The 19,627-nt window shown below is 35.5% G+C and overlaps 1 protein-coding gene across 4 annotated transcripts in view; it reads right to left on the bottom strand.

Annotated features, from left to right (window-relative positions):
- Positions 1-7,499: 7,499 nt before the first annotated feature.
- Positions 7,500-19,627, bottom strand: part of LOC137962299 (sulfite oxidase) — a 30,384-nt gene continuing 18,256 nt past the window's right edge. For all 4 annotated transcript variants that reach the window (XM_068809084.1, XM_068809085.1, XM_068809083.1 and 1 more), the window contains 11 exons: positions 17,705-17,820; positions 17,547-17,609; positions 17,408-17,444; positions 16,954-17,035; positions 16,715-16,833; positions 16,476-16,571; positions 16,256-16,366; positions 16,035-16,136; positions 9,307-9,354; positions 8,602-8,817; positions 7,500-7,968 (listed from right to left, as the gene is read on the bottom strand). In XM_068809084.1, coding sequence (XP_068665185.1) covers positions 7,852-7,968; positions 8,602-8,817; positions 9,307-9,354; positions 16,035-16,136; positions 16,256-16,366; positions 16,476-16,571; positions 16,715-16,833; positions 16,954-17,035; positions 17,408-17,444; positions 17,547-17,609; positions 17,705-17,820 — 1,107 coding nt within the window. In that variant the 3' untranslated portion in view covers positions 7,500-7,851. The remainder of the gene's footprint in view (positions 7,969-8,601; positions 8,818-9,306; positions 9,355-16,034; positions 16,137-16,255; positions 16,367-16,475; positions 16,572-16,714; positions 16,834-16,953; positions 17,036-17,407; positions 17,445-17,546; positions 17,610-17,704; positions 17,821-19,627) is intronic.

Here is a 19,627-nt window from a genome sequence, read left to right on the forward strand (position 1 = left end):
ATATACTGACAAAAAAATAGCTGATACGATCGATTAATCGCTCTATCACTTTAGATTGATTGATCCATCAAAGTATTGACTTTGAAAATGGGCAAAATGACTAGTTTGGCTTGAAAATGTTATAAATAACCAAACCTCACATGGAAAAGCTAATGAGCAGTTATTGGTAAATCTACAACATTTATTCTTTAAAGTCTCATAATTCTTCTCTAAAGAACTTTTGAATGAAAAAAGAACTATACCCTTGCAAATCTTCCTACTCTTTCCTCTTCCTTTCCTTGCATTTTATATTAGACTAACTCCCTTACTCTACATTGTGCTGCAAAAAAAGAGGATGATTGGATCTCTGAAGGAAAAAATACTCTCCAAGTATTGGTAAGTGATTTTTTCTCTCTTTATTTTTATATCATCTAGAACCTATTTAATCTAGATAAAAAGGTCTCGCTAGAACTAGAATCTAGCCAAACTCGTGAGGAGAATGTGATTGTAAAAAACATGTATTGTGCTACATATGGCTTAAAGAGAGCCAGAATCTTTGTGTAAATTCTAGCTATTAAAGCTTTAAATAGTGGAATTTTCCAAGCACAGGATTTTGGGTGGTGAATACCAATAGTAAAACATCGATAACAATTTTCTTTTGTCTCTTATAATGTGTGAATGTTTGCTTTACATTGAAATTGTTACATTGCATGAATTTCATTACACGCGTTACTTAAGTTTTAAATTATAAATCTCTATCAACCCCCCTCTTGAGAAGTCACCTAGGCCAATAGTTCTTCCACCACCGGTAATAGAAAAAGGGGAGAGGTGACAATCATTGCCTCTCACTTGTTTCTTCAGGTAGTGGACCCCTCTCCCAATCCAATATAAGAGGATGGAGGTCATTGCATCTCCCTCTTTTCTTTTTATTATTTATATATTATAAAGACATATGTTAGTGTTTTTGCATTGTGGTAGAATTTTTTTAAAAAATTTGTGTATATTTTATTCGATTCCATAATCATTCATTCCTTTAGTGGTTGGTTATTAGGCGTGTGACATATTGACACTGTCCAAGAGCGAAGTATTCCAAATTTCTTCTAGGGTAGTTACCGTAAACCTTTGTATGTTAGATGGATGCATATGGTTTATTTTATTAGATATAAGACCATGTGCTAACTTAATGTCACATCATTTTATAATATTGTTTGTGCAATACATAGGATGGGTGAGCACTTGGTTGGGTAATTGAGTCCATGATCTTGATCACCTTCTTATCACTTCCTTTGATCTTAGGATAAATGATTATTTTGGAGTGCAAAATGATCACATAATTACTTTATTTGATGCATTTGGCTACTTTGGAGAATTTGTATTTCCTACAAAATTGGGAGGTTTTATTCCAAGTGGAACTCATGCTATGAGCAAAATCATAATTTTGGAGGGTATCATATACACAAGAAGTTATTGATTATATTTAATATTATGGATATTTTGATTCCCATAAATAATTTTATAATATTTTAATATGTTTTACCAATTATTTTTTAAAATATTTTTATTTAAAGCTTTATGGGAATTGGGCTCGGTGAACCCCATAAGTTGGGTATTATATTTGGAATCAAACACAGTTGTTTAGGGATGTGTATACTAGCTAGAATTTGAGTTTGAGTGGGAAGTTGAGATAAGGAGCAATCCTTTTTACCACCTAGATAGGTTGATTTGTGCCTACACTTTATATAAGCACATGTTGAGGACGACCCACAAATCCTCAAATAGATTATACCCATCTCGAGAGAAATCGACCTGTCATCAAGGAGGGTCTCCAAAGAGGAAAGGTAGACATCACGTATAGGAGAAATTTCTACATATAGCTTAGTACCTTTAACTATTTTATTTTAAAATTTTAGAACTTTAATTAGTTTATGAAAATTTTGAATTATTTATAGGACAACAACATCGATGAATCAATAGTAAATATCGGTTGATCCAACTTCTACCAAATTTGTTCACCTCTCCAAAATTATGACTAGGCCAATTTTTATAACATTGTTAAGACTTCACCCATAAAAAATTCAAGGTATTTGGAGGAATATTTTACTTCAACTAAATGAAGATTAACATAAAATCAGAATGTTTCTAAAGTCATTTTAGTACATAATTTGTAGGTATTAAATAATTCTTAGAAGTGTTATACAATCCAAACTGGAGTCTACATTCTAATGTACATTTGTCAATCCAATTTTTGAATAGGGAGAAATAAACATTACAAGAAGCAAATGTTTGGTGGTTTTAGTAAAAAAATATTAAAGAGTAATTATGGAAGAGTCTTACATGACTCTCACAGGAAAAAAGTTATTGGCCTAGGTGACCTCTCAAGAAGGGGTGAATTGAGTATTTCAAATTAAAATCTATGTAAGGCTTGTAAATAAAATATTGTGCAAGTTTGTAATTTCAATCAAAATAAACATTCACACACCACAACACTAGGAGAATTTTTGTTATTGATGTTCCCCTAATGGTATTCAACAACCCTTACTTGAGAAATTCCATTATTTCAGAGCTCTAATAGTTGGATTTTACACAAAGATTTTGGTTCTCTTTAAGACACGTGTAACTCCATACACACTTTTACAATCCCAATCTCCCCAACAGATTACTATTAGATTCTATCTCTACCTAGCCCTTTCTATCTAGATAAAATAGGCTCTAGATGAACTTTTCGCGAATTGAAAAAAAGAAAAGAAAACTTACATCCTTTACTTGGAGAGTTCCTTCTCCTTGAGAGATCCAAGTTTCCACTTCTTTAGCAGCACAATACAGAGTGAAGACTCTTGTCTAATATGAAATACAAGGAAAGGAATGTGTTGAATATATGAAAAAGAGAAATACTTCATTGACTTCATGAACTTATTATAATCAGAGTACATGAACTCTATTTATAATAAAGGAAGGTAGCAGAGTCCAATTACAATAAAACAACATTTGTCCCAATTACACCCAAACTCTAACACTTAAAGATAAGTCCTAGCATAGTTAAATAACTCAATATAGATAAAAGAGAAACATAACTCAAACTAGAACTCTTTTAGGACGTGACCATAAGATAAATATGCTTTCGTGAGTTCTTTTTTATCTTCCAACTTATATAATAAGGATGCCAGCTTGTGGTAATCATAGTGGATCCTACTTCTTATGTGCTTGGAACCATCTTGTGGGTCTACCTTGGTCGTGTGACCCATCTTATAATACTCTTAGATAAGTAGGTCTTCCTTGGTCGTGTGGGCTTGGGCCTCTTCCAACACTTCCCTCAAACTGAGGATGAGAGAACAACATGAACTCTCAGCTTGCTGCAAATAATGTATAGAATCTTTTTGTAAAAAATGGCACATCTTCCAATATGCCTTCATCTTCCAACACTCCCCCTCACGTTGTTGCGCCCTTCCATGAGGCCCTACTTGCATAATGTAAGTGAGAGTAAAAATCACTCCTAACCTGTAAGACATTGCTCCATACTCCAGTCTTAATGCTAGATGTAGGGCACACTCTGTCTTTTGTAGGTATTGTGTCTATCAGCATTACTCTGAAGTGTCCACCACCGTGTCCCTCCACAGGACAATGACACTCAAGTGGTAGGAGTAATAAAAGCCACTACAGGGGGTAGTGGGTTTATTTATAATGGTGTCCAAATCCGGACACTAACTCTCATGGTATCCCAATCGTGATATTTTTTAGAGTTAAATTTATCATGGTGTCCCAATCTGGGCACCGACTCTCATGGTGTCCCAACCATGATATTTTGAGAGTAACATAAATTATGGCATGAGAAAAAGTATTGAGGCCACCTCTTCTTCAATAATAATCTCTCATCCAAAGAGACATAATAGCAGCTGAATATAACACGTCCATCTTCCAACTCATATAACACGAACCAAAAATAATAAACCTTGTAGAAGGACGCATGAAATAATCATAATCCGATATAAATATTTTTTCTTAGATGCAGAAGCTTCATCTTTTGTGTTCTAAACTTATCCACAACATATGAAATAAAATACCTTTTTCTTATACTTCTTTTACTTCCCTCCCTCAAACTGGGAGGTAATGGTAGTGATCCCAGCTTGAACAAAATATCATAGATGTAACCATAAACCCAAATAACAGAGATGTATAGATAAGCCCTCAAACTAGGGAGAAGTGAGATATTTTTCTGATATATCAAATCAAAAAGTGACGCAAAACAATGAGCTTAAATTCGGATTTTTCAATGCAACAGAATATCAGCATGACCTTTGATTCTTCCAATGCGAATATATATTTAATTATAGATCAAATTGACATAAATTTTCTTTGTCTAAAACTGACTTAAATACCTTTCATCCAAGTATAACTTCTCTTCATAAAATATAATTATCAGAAAATAAATAATTTGATAGATTTCGATCTATGTCATCTAGCCGAACTAAGTATTGTTTCTCCTTTTTTTCCAGAATGACCATTGACTCTTCCAAGATCAATATCTCCTTATAAAAACTTCATACCGAGAATTGGTTGAATAGGTAAGAAAATAGACTTACATATATTTCTTTTGATATATAATTCTCCATATAAAGTTTCTTTCTTGATAGCATAAAATACCTCGGAAGTTGAAGCTTTCTACTACTGCTCGAACCTCTTTTGCAATCTGACCTTTGCTACTTCAAATATAGATTTATCTTTGTAGATAACTCAGATAAAAAATTGGATGAATAGGTAAAATAATAGACTTACAGATCTTTCTTTAGATATATATTTCTCCATACAAATTCTAGTTCTTGATAGCATAAAATACCTCGGAGGATGAAGTTTTTTGCTGTTGCTTGAACCTATTTTGCAATCTGACCTTCGCTTATTCAAATATCGATATCTTTCTGTAGATAACTTCGATTGGAATAATTCATTTTTCCTTAGAAATTAAACTCCAATATATTTCTGTCAATATATAATTTTTAATATGAAAATCTCATTATAGAAGTGAAAATGCAAAGCAAACTACAGGTGTAGGGACTGAAAAAAATAACTACGAACCTAGACTTAGGGTTTAGGGTTTAGAGAAAAGGATTTCATTATCTTTGTGGGTTGACCAAGTCAACTCATAGAACCTGCTCTTATACCATGTTGATTATATGGAAAAGAGAAATATTTCATTGACTTCAATAACTTATTATAATCAGAGTATATGAACCTCTATTTATAATAAAGGAAGGTAGCAGAATCCAATTACAATAAAACTATCTTTGTCCCAATTACACCCAAACTCTAACACTTAAAGATAAGTCCTAACATAGTTAAATAACTCAATATTAATAAAAGACAAACATAACTCAAACTAGAACTCTTCTAGGACATGATCATAAGATAAAGATGCCTTTATGAGTCATTCTTGATCTTCCAACTTATGTGATAAGGATGTCAGTTCGTGGTAATCATAGTGGGTCCTACTTCTTATGTGGTTGGGCCCATCTTGTGAGCCTTCCTTGGTCGTGTGGCCCATCTTATAATATTTTTAGATATGTGGGTCTTCCTTGGTCATGTGAGCTTGGGCCTATCTTCCAATAGAATGGAAAGAGTAAACTATTTTCAATGTTAAGGCTCTCTCTTTCACTCAAAATCACTTTAGAGAAGTTTTGCAATATTGAGAGTAAATGCTCAATGGATTTGCTTATAAATGCTGATTAATTTCTATGTAGTATGGTGGTTTGTTTATAACTTCTCTAAGCAAAACTAGCCATTTTTTACCCATTTTCATGATCATTGTAAAGTGATTGATAAATTAATCGATTATAACGTCTCCTTTTCTGTCAAATAATGACTTATAGATTAATGGACTAATCAATCAATATTTAAACGTTGGTCCTCAAAAAATAAGTTGATCAATCAAAATTCTCTCACTGTAGGTATGATCGATCAGTGAACTTCTTATAATCGATCATGCTTTATGTCCCTGATTAGCAAGATTTTGTCAGATCAATCAATCAAGTGAAATGATCAATCATTCCATGTAAAATTTTCCAGCCTAGATAATATTTATTGATCAATCCAAATGGGATGATTGATGATACTTTATAGCATGATATAACTATGTTCTGGATGATTGATCAATCGACTATAGTTGATCGATTGTATTTTATAATTTTGGCATGCACACTTTTAGATTATCGATCTTTGGCAGAGGTTGATTGATCATTCCAGTGCCAAATCAATTAAGTTGACTTTAAAAACATGGGAATGATTTTCTCTAAGGGCTTTAACATGTTCTAAAGGATACATATGATGTTCCTAAATATGTTTACATGCAATTTATGACCTAAAGCTCCATATTCACTATTGTACTCAAAGAATGAAGTTTTGGAATACTCTTTTATATTTGTGACTAAGTTTTGACATATGACTTTTACATCGAACTCTAATTTTTTCGTTATATTTTTTCTTGTGAGCGTTTCTTCAAGAGATGTCATTCAATGATGCTTGTGGTCTTGAATAGGTTTTATTTTTTTGAAGCTTTAGACCTTGAGATACATTGACTTTTGAAGGTAAAGTATCTAAAATGCTTGATTTTACAAATTTTTAGATCTATTAAGTTTTGTTATCATCAAAATCGATAAGAGAGCCAACCTATGGTCAACAATCTCCCCTTTTTTATGATGACAAAACTACACTTTGAAAAAATAAGAAAGTACATAATCCATAAGGTTCAGAGCTAAGCCAGTTATGCAATTATGAAATAGATTAGAGTTTATTTGAAGTGAAACTTTCATAGTTTTAAATATTAGAGACTATAATTTAATATTTAGTACTTCTTTGCATGTATTATGAAATCAATTGATTATACATGATCAAGTAAGTTTGAACTAAATCTCTTTTACTTTAAAATAAACATCTTGTTCAAATCATCGATAGTAGGAGTTAAATTTTAAAATTCAAGTATCAACATAAATTTACTTTGAAATTTTGATCTTAGTTGAGTACAACCAAATGAACTTAATTTCATCTTAATATCATTTATAAAGTTCATATCAATACTCATAAGCTTATATTTTGAGATCAAATTGCTTTTAAGTGTCTACCTTTAAAAAAAAAAAAAAAAAAAACAATCCAAGTATCTTATTTTCTTTAATTTTGAAGTCATAAAAAACTTATTGAACTGCTATTACATAATATAAGTACATAAGATTAATTGTGCTTATCTATTTCATACTTTAGTTGTAATATCTATTTAATCAAAAGGCATTTGTAAATCAATTAACTCTTTGTGACTTTAAATTGTGTTGCTTAATTGGTAGTTGATATCTTATTGAAGGCATAGGTTGGAAAAGGCTTTGCTTATTGCTTTGAGAACTATTAAGTCCTTGTATAAACAAGTGATGCTAAAAATCCCTTCCTAAATCTAAATAAATGTGTCTAATTTGTTATTCCAAATCCCTCAATGACTCTTAAGTAAAAGTGTTTAGTACCAATGGATCAATAGTGGAGACATTGAATTACCCAAAACTATGAGCCCCCAGTCTCAAATAAAAAGAACATCAAAGTTAGCATCAAAGTTAATAAAGTTTATTCTTCAGGATAACTAACATAATCGCACTTGAATTGTGTCTTGACAATTTCAGAAGCTCTTAGTACCCCATAAGAAGAGCCTCAATACCGAGAGAAGCAACTAGAGCTCCTTTCATGAGAGAAACATTCTCACACAAGGATTCAAATACATCACCTATCCTGTCCTTATTGCCTAATTAGAAAGGGAAGTAAGAACAAAGATGAAGCTTTGGGAAGCCAGAAACAATCAAAATCACCTTTTCGTGGCTACTTGACATTGGACTCCCATGTCTTCCCCATTTACAGGTTAGAATATGGACTTCTAACTTGAATCCGATGCCATGAAGTGTTTAGTATTCCTCGCAGGTTCCATATGTCCTCCACTTTATCAGGTTGGACATTTGCTGCAGAATCAACCTGTAAAATAACATAATATATAAACTCTGATTATGATCCATGGTTATATGATTTGTTTTGTACGAAGGTTATGTTATCTTTTGAGAGAACCATGATTTAGACATAATCTCTTAGGGTCTGTTTGGAACCCGTAGAAAAGAAAATGAGAATTTGATTATTATTATTATTATTATTATTATTATTATTATTATTATTATTATTCCCAAAAATAGTTAGTAAAAATAAGATAATGATCAAATTCTCCTTTTCACTAACTATTTTTTAGAATAATAATGGTCAAATTCTCTTCTTTTTTTCTTTTCTTTCTTTACCATGGGGTTCCAAACAGACCCTAAAAGAATACAAATGGGAAAATAAGAAATTCTTGTGACTAACAAAACGCAAATAACAAGAATCAGCATGGGTAATTCATTCAGTCAAATCAATGTCTTGTACTTTGGGGGCTAGTGCAGTATCAATTTCAAATTGTTAAAGGGATTCCCTCCTTATCTCATTATCTCATAAAGAAAAGAAAAATAAATCAAAGAGAGTCGCAAAAAATTACAAAATAACATTACTACTGATGGCCAAAAAACAATTGATAATTGTTAGGATTATTCATACTAATACCAATAAAGAACAAAAGTCACATACCGCTTTGGCAATTATTTCACCATTACGTGGAGCGTTAACCTCTGCTGAAAAGAAGACCCATGCCCATTTATCACTGCTTAGATCATCTGGGATGTACGGCGTTCCATTTGTCTGATATCTACTGGCCTCCACCCATGTCTTGCCACCATCTGCAGAAACATCCACTCTTTCAATACCACGCCCTCCTCCGGAAACTGCATATCCACTAACAGTTATCTGCAGCATGTGGAAACAACTACATGACTTATATTGATTTCCCAGTTTCTTCTGCCATGACAACTAGATCCAAACACACATTATCCTGGCTATATAAAGCAATAACGATTTACTTGCCACCCTTTATAGCACATCCACGAGATCAACACTGACCATTAATGACGATACTCACAAAATATCCACATTTTAATGTGGATTTTCTTCATAATGAATAGTGAAAACCTCATCAATTAATGCACACATATATACTAATTAGTCACCAAGACGGTTTTATGGACATAGTTTCCTTGCACATGCATATCCATGCGACTGAGTGTATGCATAGACATATCATTGATGCACTCCAAGGCTGGAATTCCCCAACCAAGCAGTAGCCAGAAAGTTACTTGCAGGACACCTATAGAAAATTTTCGTACAGAGGGAGAGAAGCCCGAAAGGCACCCATCTTGAGTATGCAGAGAAATGGATTACACAAAGATTTCACCTTACCTTCCCTTCCCTTACAACAGCAACATCCTCCAAGGAGCATATAGCACACTGGCACACCAATAAAGCAACAAATATAAGTTCAATTTAAATAATTACTATTTCTATATAACAGAAAAATAGAGGATACTTTCAGAAATAGTCAAAAAGTACGTAAAATAGACTCACCATGTTGTGGTTGGATAGTGAGTCATTTAGGACTAATTAGGTATAATTTTGTGATTTGAATATTTATATTTTGTATTGTACTTAGATGTAATTATCTTATTTGTTTAGGGGCATTTTTGTCATTTGGAATTATCAATTTGAGCTTTGATGTCTATTTAAAAGCTTGTAATGTTCTAAAAGATTATTGAATAGCGAATTTGAGAAAACTTCTTTGCCCCGATTGCTCTTGGCTCCCCCTTATTCTTCCTCACTTCTTCTCCTTCCCTTCTTCTCCTCCTTTCTCTCGTCATGCTCACTACAACAACACCTTCGTTTCGCATCAACTCTGATATCAGAGTGAACGACTCCATCGCCACCAACCTTTCTGCAGAGCCCAAACTCTATGACCTCCTTCCTTCTCTTCCCTGGCACTTGAACCAACCCCAAACCGACCTAGTTCTGCTTTGAAGCATCTTCACCAAACAACCCGAAAGAATCGCCTCCGTCCGAGCTCTCCGCTGTCACACCTCTGCGTTGTCATCTCACCATTGAAAAATTGATGTCGGTCCACCTTCCTACCATCTCTTTCGATGTCGTCCGACCTTTCCACAGCCGTTTCCAACCCTAGCCGCCATCGTCATTGCACTTTCTTCCTCCTTCCAGTCATTGTCCCACCACTAGAAGCCCCTTTTCCCCTTTCTTGACTGCAATATCAAGCTTCTAATTAATCAGCAGCTCAAGAAGGAGAAGAGCTCAGTCGTGCGAAATTTGCATGTGTGAGCTTAAGCAAGGGGGTAAAAAACAAAAATGCCTCACGCTTGAAGACTGCTTGCTCCTTGTTTCAGTCCCAACTGACCACCTATCTTACATATGTCGACTCAGCCAGTCCCAAATCGATTTACAAGGTGACGTCGCTCCTACTCCTCTTTGGTATTCCACTAATTGTCTTAAATTGCATCAAATATCTAATTTGTGCTGGTAGTTAGCTCTTTCATTATTAAGGCCCACTTGAGCTGGTCCTCAGACCCAAAATAAACTTTCAAACAAAAAAAAGGCCCACTTGAGCTGAATTTGACCTCGAGACCCATCTCAATAAAAAAAACTCATTCCGTTGATTGAAGCACCTGTGTGCGATCAATCTTTGGTGTTAATTTTAGAGTTCAGCCCATTGGTGCAATATGCATCATTGCTTAGGATTTACCCTTTCTTTACTTTAGTTGTATCTACACTCTTAATTTGCAATTTCATTGATTTGAATCTTGACTAGTCACAAGCAACCTAATAAGCATCTAGTTTATTTGGGCTTTACATGCTAGGATCCGCTAGTACATGCATTTGCATAGTGGTCGCATCATGTCAGGTGTTGTTTCATCTTCCGTTGTAGACAACAAAGATGACACACTCAAGCAAATCCTAAAAAGTTAGGCACCACCAATGATAGCCTCACAACCCTAGAGATTTAGTCCTCGAAAGGGAAAAGTCCTTTAGAAGTTAGGTCTCCTAGGGGTTATCACACTGAAGACAAGGAATTTGCCTCTACGCGCCCTCACATATTGCCTCTTTCTAGGAACCACACATCCTATATCTCGTGCCATGAGGGTCCTGAAGACAATGTTGAAACACATAAAAGGTTGAGGTCCCTACATTTGATGGTTGCTTAGACCCATGGGTATTTTCCACATGGATTTGTGAGATGGACAGATTTTTCAAGTAGTATGAGCTATCTAAAGATAGAAAAGTCAAGAAAATGAAATCAACATGCACCGCTCAACTTTTCTTGGAACATGTTGAGAAAGATATCGCGAGAAGACAAGAACCTCCTATTACTCACTGGGAGAAAATGAAACTCAAGATTCAAACAAAATACCTTTCCCCTCCTATAGACGCACTCTTCTAGATCAATGGCACAATCTTAGGCGGGGAAATAAGTTAGCTACCAAATACATTGCTCAATTTGATGAGTTTCAGATGCGGTGTTCTATCATGGAAGACAAAGTGATCAATTTGAGCAGGTTCCAAAAGGGCTTGAATGACGACCTTAGGCGAGAGATGATGCTTCAAAGTGTAACCACCATGGAGGATGCTTACGCACTTGCCCATAATTATGAGCCTCCAAATTTCAGCCAACACGTGGATGAGACAGTTGTACGGTGCCTTTTAGGTCTCCCACTGCCAATCCTCAAGTCCCAGGAAAGTCAATTTTAGGGACTCCCCCTCAAAGACTAAGTCGCAATTTGGACCTCCTTGCTTCAAGGGCAGTGAACGAGATATCAAAATTCAATTCAAGGATTCAATGTCACAAGTGTCGAGGGGCACATCGCATCCAATTATAGCACTCGAGCCCTTCTTATCGAGGATCAAGAGTACTCCCAGGAAGACCAAGAAATTGTGTAGTACAAGCCTGACCCCGCCAACTTTGATCATTTAGATGAGACATGTGAAGAAAGCACATCCACTTTGAATTGTGTCACGCCCACCCACACTCCCGTCCACAGACTAAATGTCGTCCAATGTGCGTTGACTAAACCCAAGGAGTCTGACTACTGGCGTCAAACTACTATCTTTCATACTTACATCAAGTGTAGAGATAAGGGCTACAAGGTCATCATTGATAGCGACAATTGCATCAATGTCATTTCATTCTGCACAATTACCCACCTTGGCCTTGAGACCGTTCCACATCCTAGACCTTATTGAGTTTCACACTTCCAATTCAGTCAAGGGTAGATTCCTAGTTCCCATTCAATTCCTCGAATACAAGGAAGATATTTGATGTGATGTAATTACAACGGATGTGGATCATATCATTTTGGGCAAGCCCTTATTGTATGATTAAGATGTTACCATTTATGGGCGCTCCAACACTTGCTCCTTCTTGTTCAAAGGAAAGATCATCCACCTTAAACCACTACCACCAAAACCTGTGACACAAGGTAAAGCATAATCGAGCTCCCAAAGGAGAACCTTGCACTTCATTAGTCTCAAGGATTTGGAACATGAAATACTGCATGAGTCTGCAGTTTTTGCAGTGGTAGCCCGTGAAGCACCCGTGAATTACTCAGCCAACTCCCCACTAGAGGTTTAGACCATTTTACAGGAATTCCAAGATATCTTTCCCAAGGAGCTGCCAGATACACTACCACCTATGTGTGACATCCAACACTCCATATATTTAGTGTCGGGAGCTACACTGCCAAACTTACCCACTATCAGATGAACCCTGTTGAGCATGGAAAATTATAGCAGCAAGTGAATAAGCTCCTTCAAAAAGGATTCATTAGAGAGAGTTTAAGTCTTTATGTAGTACCTAGAGGATGTGCATGAACAATATGGTCATCAATAAAATCATCGTAAAATATCAGCTCCAGATTCCCCAGCTAGATGATATGATAGATATGTTGATGAGTGCCACTATATTTTCAAAGATGACTTCAAAATCGGTTACCATCAAATTCGGATCCGCCTAGAAACGAATGGAAGACAACCTTCAAAACAAAAGAGGGGTTGTATGAATGGGATAGTCATGTCGATTTTATTGGCCTAGTTTAAAAAGGAATGTTGCCAAGGTGGTAAGAGAGCGTAGGGCATGCCAATTGGCCAAACACAACAAACAAAACACAGGATTGTATATTCCTCTACCAGTCCCCACATGCCCTTGACAAAATCTTAGCATAGATTTCGCCTTAAGCTTTTCCCGTACCTTTCGGAAACATGACTCCATTTTCATGGTGGTAGACCCTTTTTCCAATATGACTCATTTTATCCCTAATACTAAAACTTCTAACGCCTCCAAAGTCACTCGATTTTTCTTTGATGAAATTGCAAGCTATATGGCATACCCTAGACTATTGTTTTGGATAGGGATGTTTGTTTTATGAGCTATTTCTAGAAAACTCTTTAGCACTTGATGGTCAAACTAAAGTCATTAACTGAAGCTTGGGAAACCTCCTTCACTGCTTCGTAAGAGATCCCCATCACATTTGGGATTTAATTCTCCCAACAGCCCAACTTGCCTAAAATAACTCAATCAATAGGTACATAGGCATGAGTCTATTTCAAGTTGTCCATAGTTATCAACCTAGGAAACCGTTGGATCTCATACCCATGTCACCTCATGCTAGGTTTTCAAAATCCGCCACAACATTTGCATGTAGGGTTCAAGATCTGCATGTTGAAATCACTAAACGAATCCAAGCAAGTAATGTCCAATATAAACTTCACGCCGATGTGCATAAACGTGATAAATAATTTAATGTCGGTGACTATGTCATGGTTCAAATTAGACCTGAACAATTTCCTAAGGGATCTACTCGAAAATTGCAAGCTCGTAGTGCAAGGCCTTTTAAAGCGCTGAAAAGGGTAGATCGTAATGCTTATGTTGTTGATTTGCCATCAGATTCAAGCATCAGCTTCACTTTTAACATTTAAGACTTGATGGCATATAAGGACCACCTCTCCATTCCTGATGACCCTTTTTTTATCACCTTCTGACTCCACCCCATCGCTCGATACACCCCCTCCTTCCTCACCTAACACCCCTTTGGATCCAATTCCATTTCCCATAACACCAGCTCATAAAGAACATATTGATGCTATTTTGGTTAAACAAGTTGTTTTTACAAGGAGTGGTGTGGTTCAACGTTTCTTAGCACAATGGACAAGACCAAATTCCAACTGCACAAGGATTACGAGAAACACATTACAACCGCTCGACCCTGATTTGTTGGAGTACTATCAGAGTTATCAGGAGTCCCACTCGACAGGGTCGAATTTTCCCCACATCGAGAGAGTTGGTGAGGACACTACTCGGGTACCGCCTATTAGGGGTGGCATCGAATCGAGTGGAGCCCAAACCTACCTATGTTCGAGTCGGGCTTACTTTAAATATTTTGAACTCGAGCTCGAGCCGAGCCTAGCCTCGAGCCTAAAATTGTAATCAAGCTCAAGCCCAATAATTTTAAACAAGTTCGAGCTCGAGCCGAGTTCGAGCTCCAACCTAAATTTAAAACTTTGCATAAAATACATGTCAAATAAATTGTATATAAAAGTATGCATACATTTTATATAAAATTGGGCATAACCTTTGTATATTAACCCTGCATAAAATTATTTATACACTGTGCATAAAATTATTCATAAAAACTGCATAATTATGCATAAACTTAATTCAATAATCAAACACAAAAACATTCCTTTGAAAAACAACGCTAGTGTTGTCCATTTGTACTCTATCAGATCGTTCTGAATCAAGGACTAGAAAACCAGATCATCGAGACAGAGAAAAAGTTTAAGAAAAATGGTTTTGGATGACTAAATCGCATGCCCATTTTCTTTTTTTCTTCGGAGCATGGATTCATACAACAACATTTCTAAAATACTACCGATATGTTCTTCTGAAAAACTTGAGTGGAGTTAGCATTAAGAGAGTACCTCATACAATAAGAGGAGCTACAAATTGCAGTTGCATCCAGCATCATGCAGTTTCTTTACCAATTAGTACCTCAAACATGTTTATAAAATTTTTCAGCCTTCCAGAAAACAAGTGATAATGTTGAACAAAGTACCAAGGTGTAAGTATATTAACTCCACTGCATGTACTAAACAAGTAAAGGCAGAGGCCTTTTTTTATATCTGTCAAGGAGTAGGATAGATTTCTGAAATACCCCTCCTTAGGGGAAAAGGAGGAAATGTTTCCACTTAAAAAACCATTTCTACCACATATTATATGAACCATAACAAAGTTATGATATAATTAATAATTAAAAAATCTCACACGTGCAGGACGAGGTAGAGGGGTGGGGGGGGAGAGTTATTATGTCATAACTTTTTTCATTTCCCTGTTCCCCCTAATTCCCGAGAAGTCGAGACGAAGAGAGCTCCCGCACTTAGCTCCCGGGCCGTTGAGTTAACGAGCCAGCTAGCGAGCTTTCGAACCGAACCATGGTTCGGTCGAGCTCGGCTCGTTAACTTAAACGAGCCAGATTTGGATCTCGAATTCAAGATTCAGATAAAATGAATCAAACCGAGCCGAACTAGAGCTGCATGCGAACTAGCTCGATTCGATGCCACCCTAAGCGCCTATTACACAAGTCTATACCAGAAGACACTAGGCCACAGTGAGACCCACCATGCTATGGTTGGATAGTGAGTCATTTAGGACTGATTAGATGTTATTTTGTAATTTTTATTATTTATATTTTGTAATGTCCTTAGACATAATTATCTTATTTGTTTAGGGGTTTTTTTGTCACTTTGAAATTATCAATTAGGGTTTTGATGTCTATTTAAGAGCTTGTATGTTCTGAAAGATTATTAAATAGTGAATTTGAAAATCTTCTTCTTCCCGATTGCTCTCGGCTCCTGTTTATTCTCACTCTCTTCTTCTCCTTCTCTTCTTCTTTCTCCTTCTACTTCTCCTCTTCACCCACCCTCACTGCAACAGCACCTTCAGTCCGCGTCAACCATGTTTTCCATTCATAGTTTATGTTCATAAGTAAGCACATAAAATAATCAATATATGCAGAAGTATCCAGCAAATAGAAATAACTAGCGCGCATTATTTCTAGGAAGGGAAAGAGTATAACCTGCACAGGAAAATCCATCTGAGGTCTTCTGGTGGACCAATTGATATTATTCCAATCAACTGAAGGTGGAAACATCTTATAATCCTTCTGCATAAAAAAACCCTGTATGAAAGAAACATGAAAATCCCACATGTAAATATAATGAAAATCAATTTGATACCAGGTTTAGATTTTCAGGAAAAGCTTAGTTCGTAAACATAAAGATAATATTAGACTATGACCTGGCATTCTTCTGAGATTACTTTAATGCGATCCAACCACTTAACAGAACGAGCCCCGATAACACCAGGAACAATCACTCGCAAAGGGTATCCATGATCACGGTTGAGAATCTTGATATAGCATTCCAAAATGAACATGCAATTTCAGTGGACCCAAAATCCATTTTATGGATTCAAATACAGATTGACAATAAGACACTACAAACAAGACATCCTCTACCTCTCCATTCATTTCATATGCTAGTAGCACATCACCTTCCGGGTTTGTTGCCTGATTTAATGGAATGGACGCCTTATAAGGACCGCCACTTTCCTCCTAAAATTCCCAGTTCCACCATAAAACAGCATTATATTCAAAACAAGGAAACAACAAAAGCAGCAGAAACATCCAAAAAAATTCATGTATAACCTTGACTCATAAAAGTTCAGAATAAATTTGATTGGATCAGAATGTCTCACTTTACACATATCAACACTGATAAATTCAACATGTTTTCCTCCTAGTGATGAAAGTATTGTCAATTTCCGTATCCCAACAAGTTCAAGAACATCTGCTAGTCTAGCTCCTCCCCAGACCGCTAAAAAAACACAGTCAAAATGAAAAATAACAACAATGATAAGGAAAAGATAAACATTGACTATATATTTATAATGCAGGTAAGAATGGCTGTCTCGTAATTGAACCCAAATGAACTAACCATTTCCAATAGCAGAAACATCCCATCCAACACCTTTCACTGGTCTTGTCTTGCTCATTGCAGTCCTCCTATTACCTGCACACTGTAGTGCACAACCCTTCAGTGCAACAAATTCATCTCCAAACAAGAAGAACCTAGAAATCACCATCAAGTGAACCATGGTTCCATCATGCTATTAAGGAACCCAAAAACGATCTAACAGCTTCACCAAGCAAAATTGAAACAGTATATGGGAAAAATGGGCCTTTCATTAAATTGTAGAAATGATAGAATGACAAAAAGCTGATAATTAGGAGTATGGCCTATCTACATGGCTCACCCCAATGGATGGATCTGAGTGCTAGAATGCATCACAACAACAAATTTGTTCAAATAGTTTATATTTCAGAAGGTAACATTTGAATTCTGGCAAAGCTATTCTGTGGAATACCTCTTGAACATGCATTTAACTTACTTGGAGGGTAGCAGTAACATGGTATTTTGGAAGTGCCCTGTTATTTAAGGTGAAATATTAGATTCTTTCAAAAAAACTGGGTCCCAGATGTCACAAATGTTGGAGTATAAATGTTGGATTAGGTCCCAAAAGTCACTACCTGATATCAGCCATATAGAATTGTTTGGGTTGTTCTACTAAACCTTCAACTGAAACATGGTATCTGCTTGACCATATATATACAAAGAACTGGGTTATCACCAATTTGTTGTGCTTCACAATAGTAATAAATAACAAAATGTTAGGATGGAACTTTACCTCTCAATGTCATCAACTGTTGGAATAGGTCCGTGGTTTCTCTTGTAAAACATGTCCACAGGTGTAATATATGAAGACACCAAGGCCGAACGTGGAGGTTCAGCATTGAATGGCTCCTGCCAAGTATAGAAGAATATGTTTATGTTTTATTTATGTAGAACTAAAATGTAAGTATTAACAATTTTCTACAATTAAAAAATATTATAGTATCCTGCTAATCGAGGAACACCAAATACAATAAACATACAACTAATTTAGTGTATTAAAATAAGTCCTTACAATATAACAAAGAAAATACATTCCCCATCTCATAAATTCTCACCCAAGATAAAAAAAAATTATAATCATGTTCACATATTAATATGACGGTATATGTGGACTCTTAGCTATTCCGCTAATGTACAAATGGAAAAATCAGCCATGGTTTCATAATCAAAAGTAACTCAGAAAAACAAGGTAAACAATTAAATTTTCTAAAGAGAAAACCTAATAAGAGTGAAGCACAGTCCCCCTCAATATGAATTAGTTCCAATTGAAAATTGGAAAGCTTTTAGCCAACAACACCAACAATCCAAACATTAACAAAATATGAAGTAGAACATGATAAAAGCCAATGTCCCTGACTAATCAGAAGTCCATAATCCAACTAAATCGATGCAGTACAGTGGTTTACAAGGAACAACAAAGTTGAAATTTTCCTCTAAAGTGCAACTAACCTATATTTGAGCAACAACTTAGAAAATACAATCTGAATTACAAGTTTGATGGGTAAAACTTTAAGGACAGTATGATTTCTGAAGTTATTAAGAAAAACAAGAAATAGAGAATAACAAAAGGATAAGTTTATCCAATAAAGAACAAAAAACCAGAACTATTCAATAAGCGACAGATGATTTCTGTGTGACATATGAAGAAGTCCTTTATTGGAATACAAATCAACGCAACAGAGAATTTATCTGCTGTTCCACTCTGGGAAATAGATTCCGATTAGAACTTACTAAATCTAGTTCCACATGCTGGGTAGAGAATTTAAAAATAAGAAACAATTTCTAACTAGCAGAGTTGCTAACTAAATAGGCTTTAGAAACAAAGACCACAGACTAAAAACAGAAAACTACTTATTGAAGTAGGCTTTCTAATAATAGCTTCTAACCGAAACGGCAAGTAGCTATTTAAGTTAGCTTTCAACACAAACAGCAAACTTGCTATTTAAGTTAGCTTTCCACACAAACAGCAAGTTACCCTTCAGTTAAAACTTCTAACTCCAGCAAGATGCTTCTATTTTAAGTTTTTGTTTCAACAAGTTTGAAATAGGAAATTGCAACTTGTAGATTTTCCAATTTAAGACTTTCTATGTTAAGAAGGGTCTAAAATTGGAATGCCCATTTCAAGAAAAAAAAAAGGAAAGACAACTTAGATTTAGCATCTCTTTTAATTCCAAATTTCTTCTTCGTAAATTGAGTCTTCTCCTTCCTTCTTTCATGAACACGAGTAACCTTTTCAGGTAGCTCTTTTACATTAGACGTGTTGTATTAATCCACATCTAGGCCAAAATGAGCCTTTGAAGTTCATCAAACTAATGAAGATTATCTTGTTGAAAAACTAGTACAAGGGCATTTTGATCATTTCACCTTACCCCTCACTCTCATACTTTGAAGTAATCTTGTTCCCTATGTTGAATTATTTCTATAGTCCAAGTTTCATGTACATAGGACATGTAGAATAAGAGATATAAGAAGATTTGGGTTTCATTTAAGTGAGGGCATTATTGTAATTCTATGAAGGCCACTTAAATAAATAGGTTGGTGGTCGTGCAACTCATATTATCTGAGCTTTCTCCTCCAACTTCTTTCTCTCATTCTCTCTCCTTACTTTTTTTATGGTATTAAAGCAGTAGATCACTTCTGGGAAGGATCTCCTTAG

The sequence above is a fragment of the Aristolochia californica genome, unplaced genomic scaffold (assembly GCF_029961685.1).
Source record: "Aristolochia californica isolate CCGP_79_NKW_82.1479 unplaced genomic scaffold, dmAriCali1.0.hap1 SCAF_4, whole genome shotgun sequence".
NCBI lineage: Eukaryota > Viridiplantae > Streptophyta > Magnoliopsida > Piperales > Aristolochiaceae > Aristolochia > Aristolochia californica.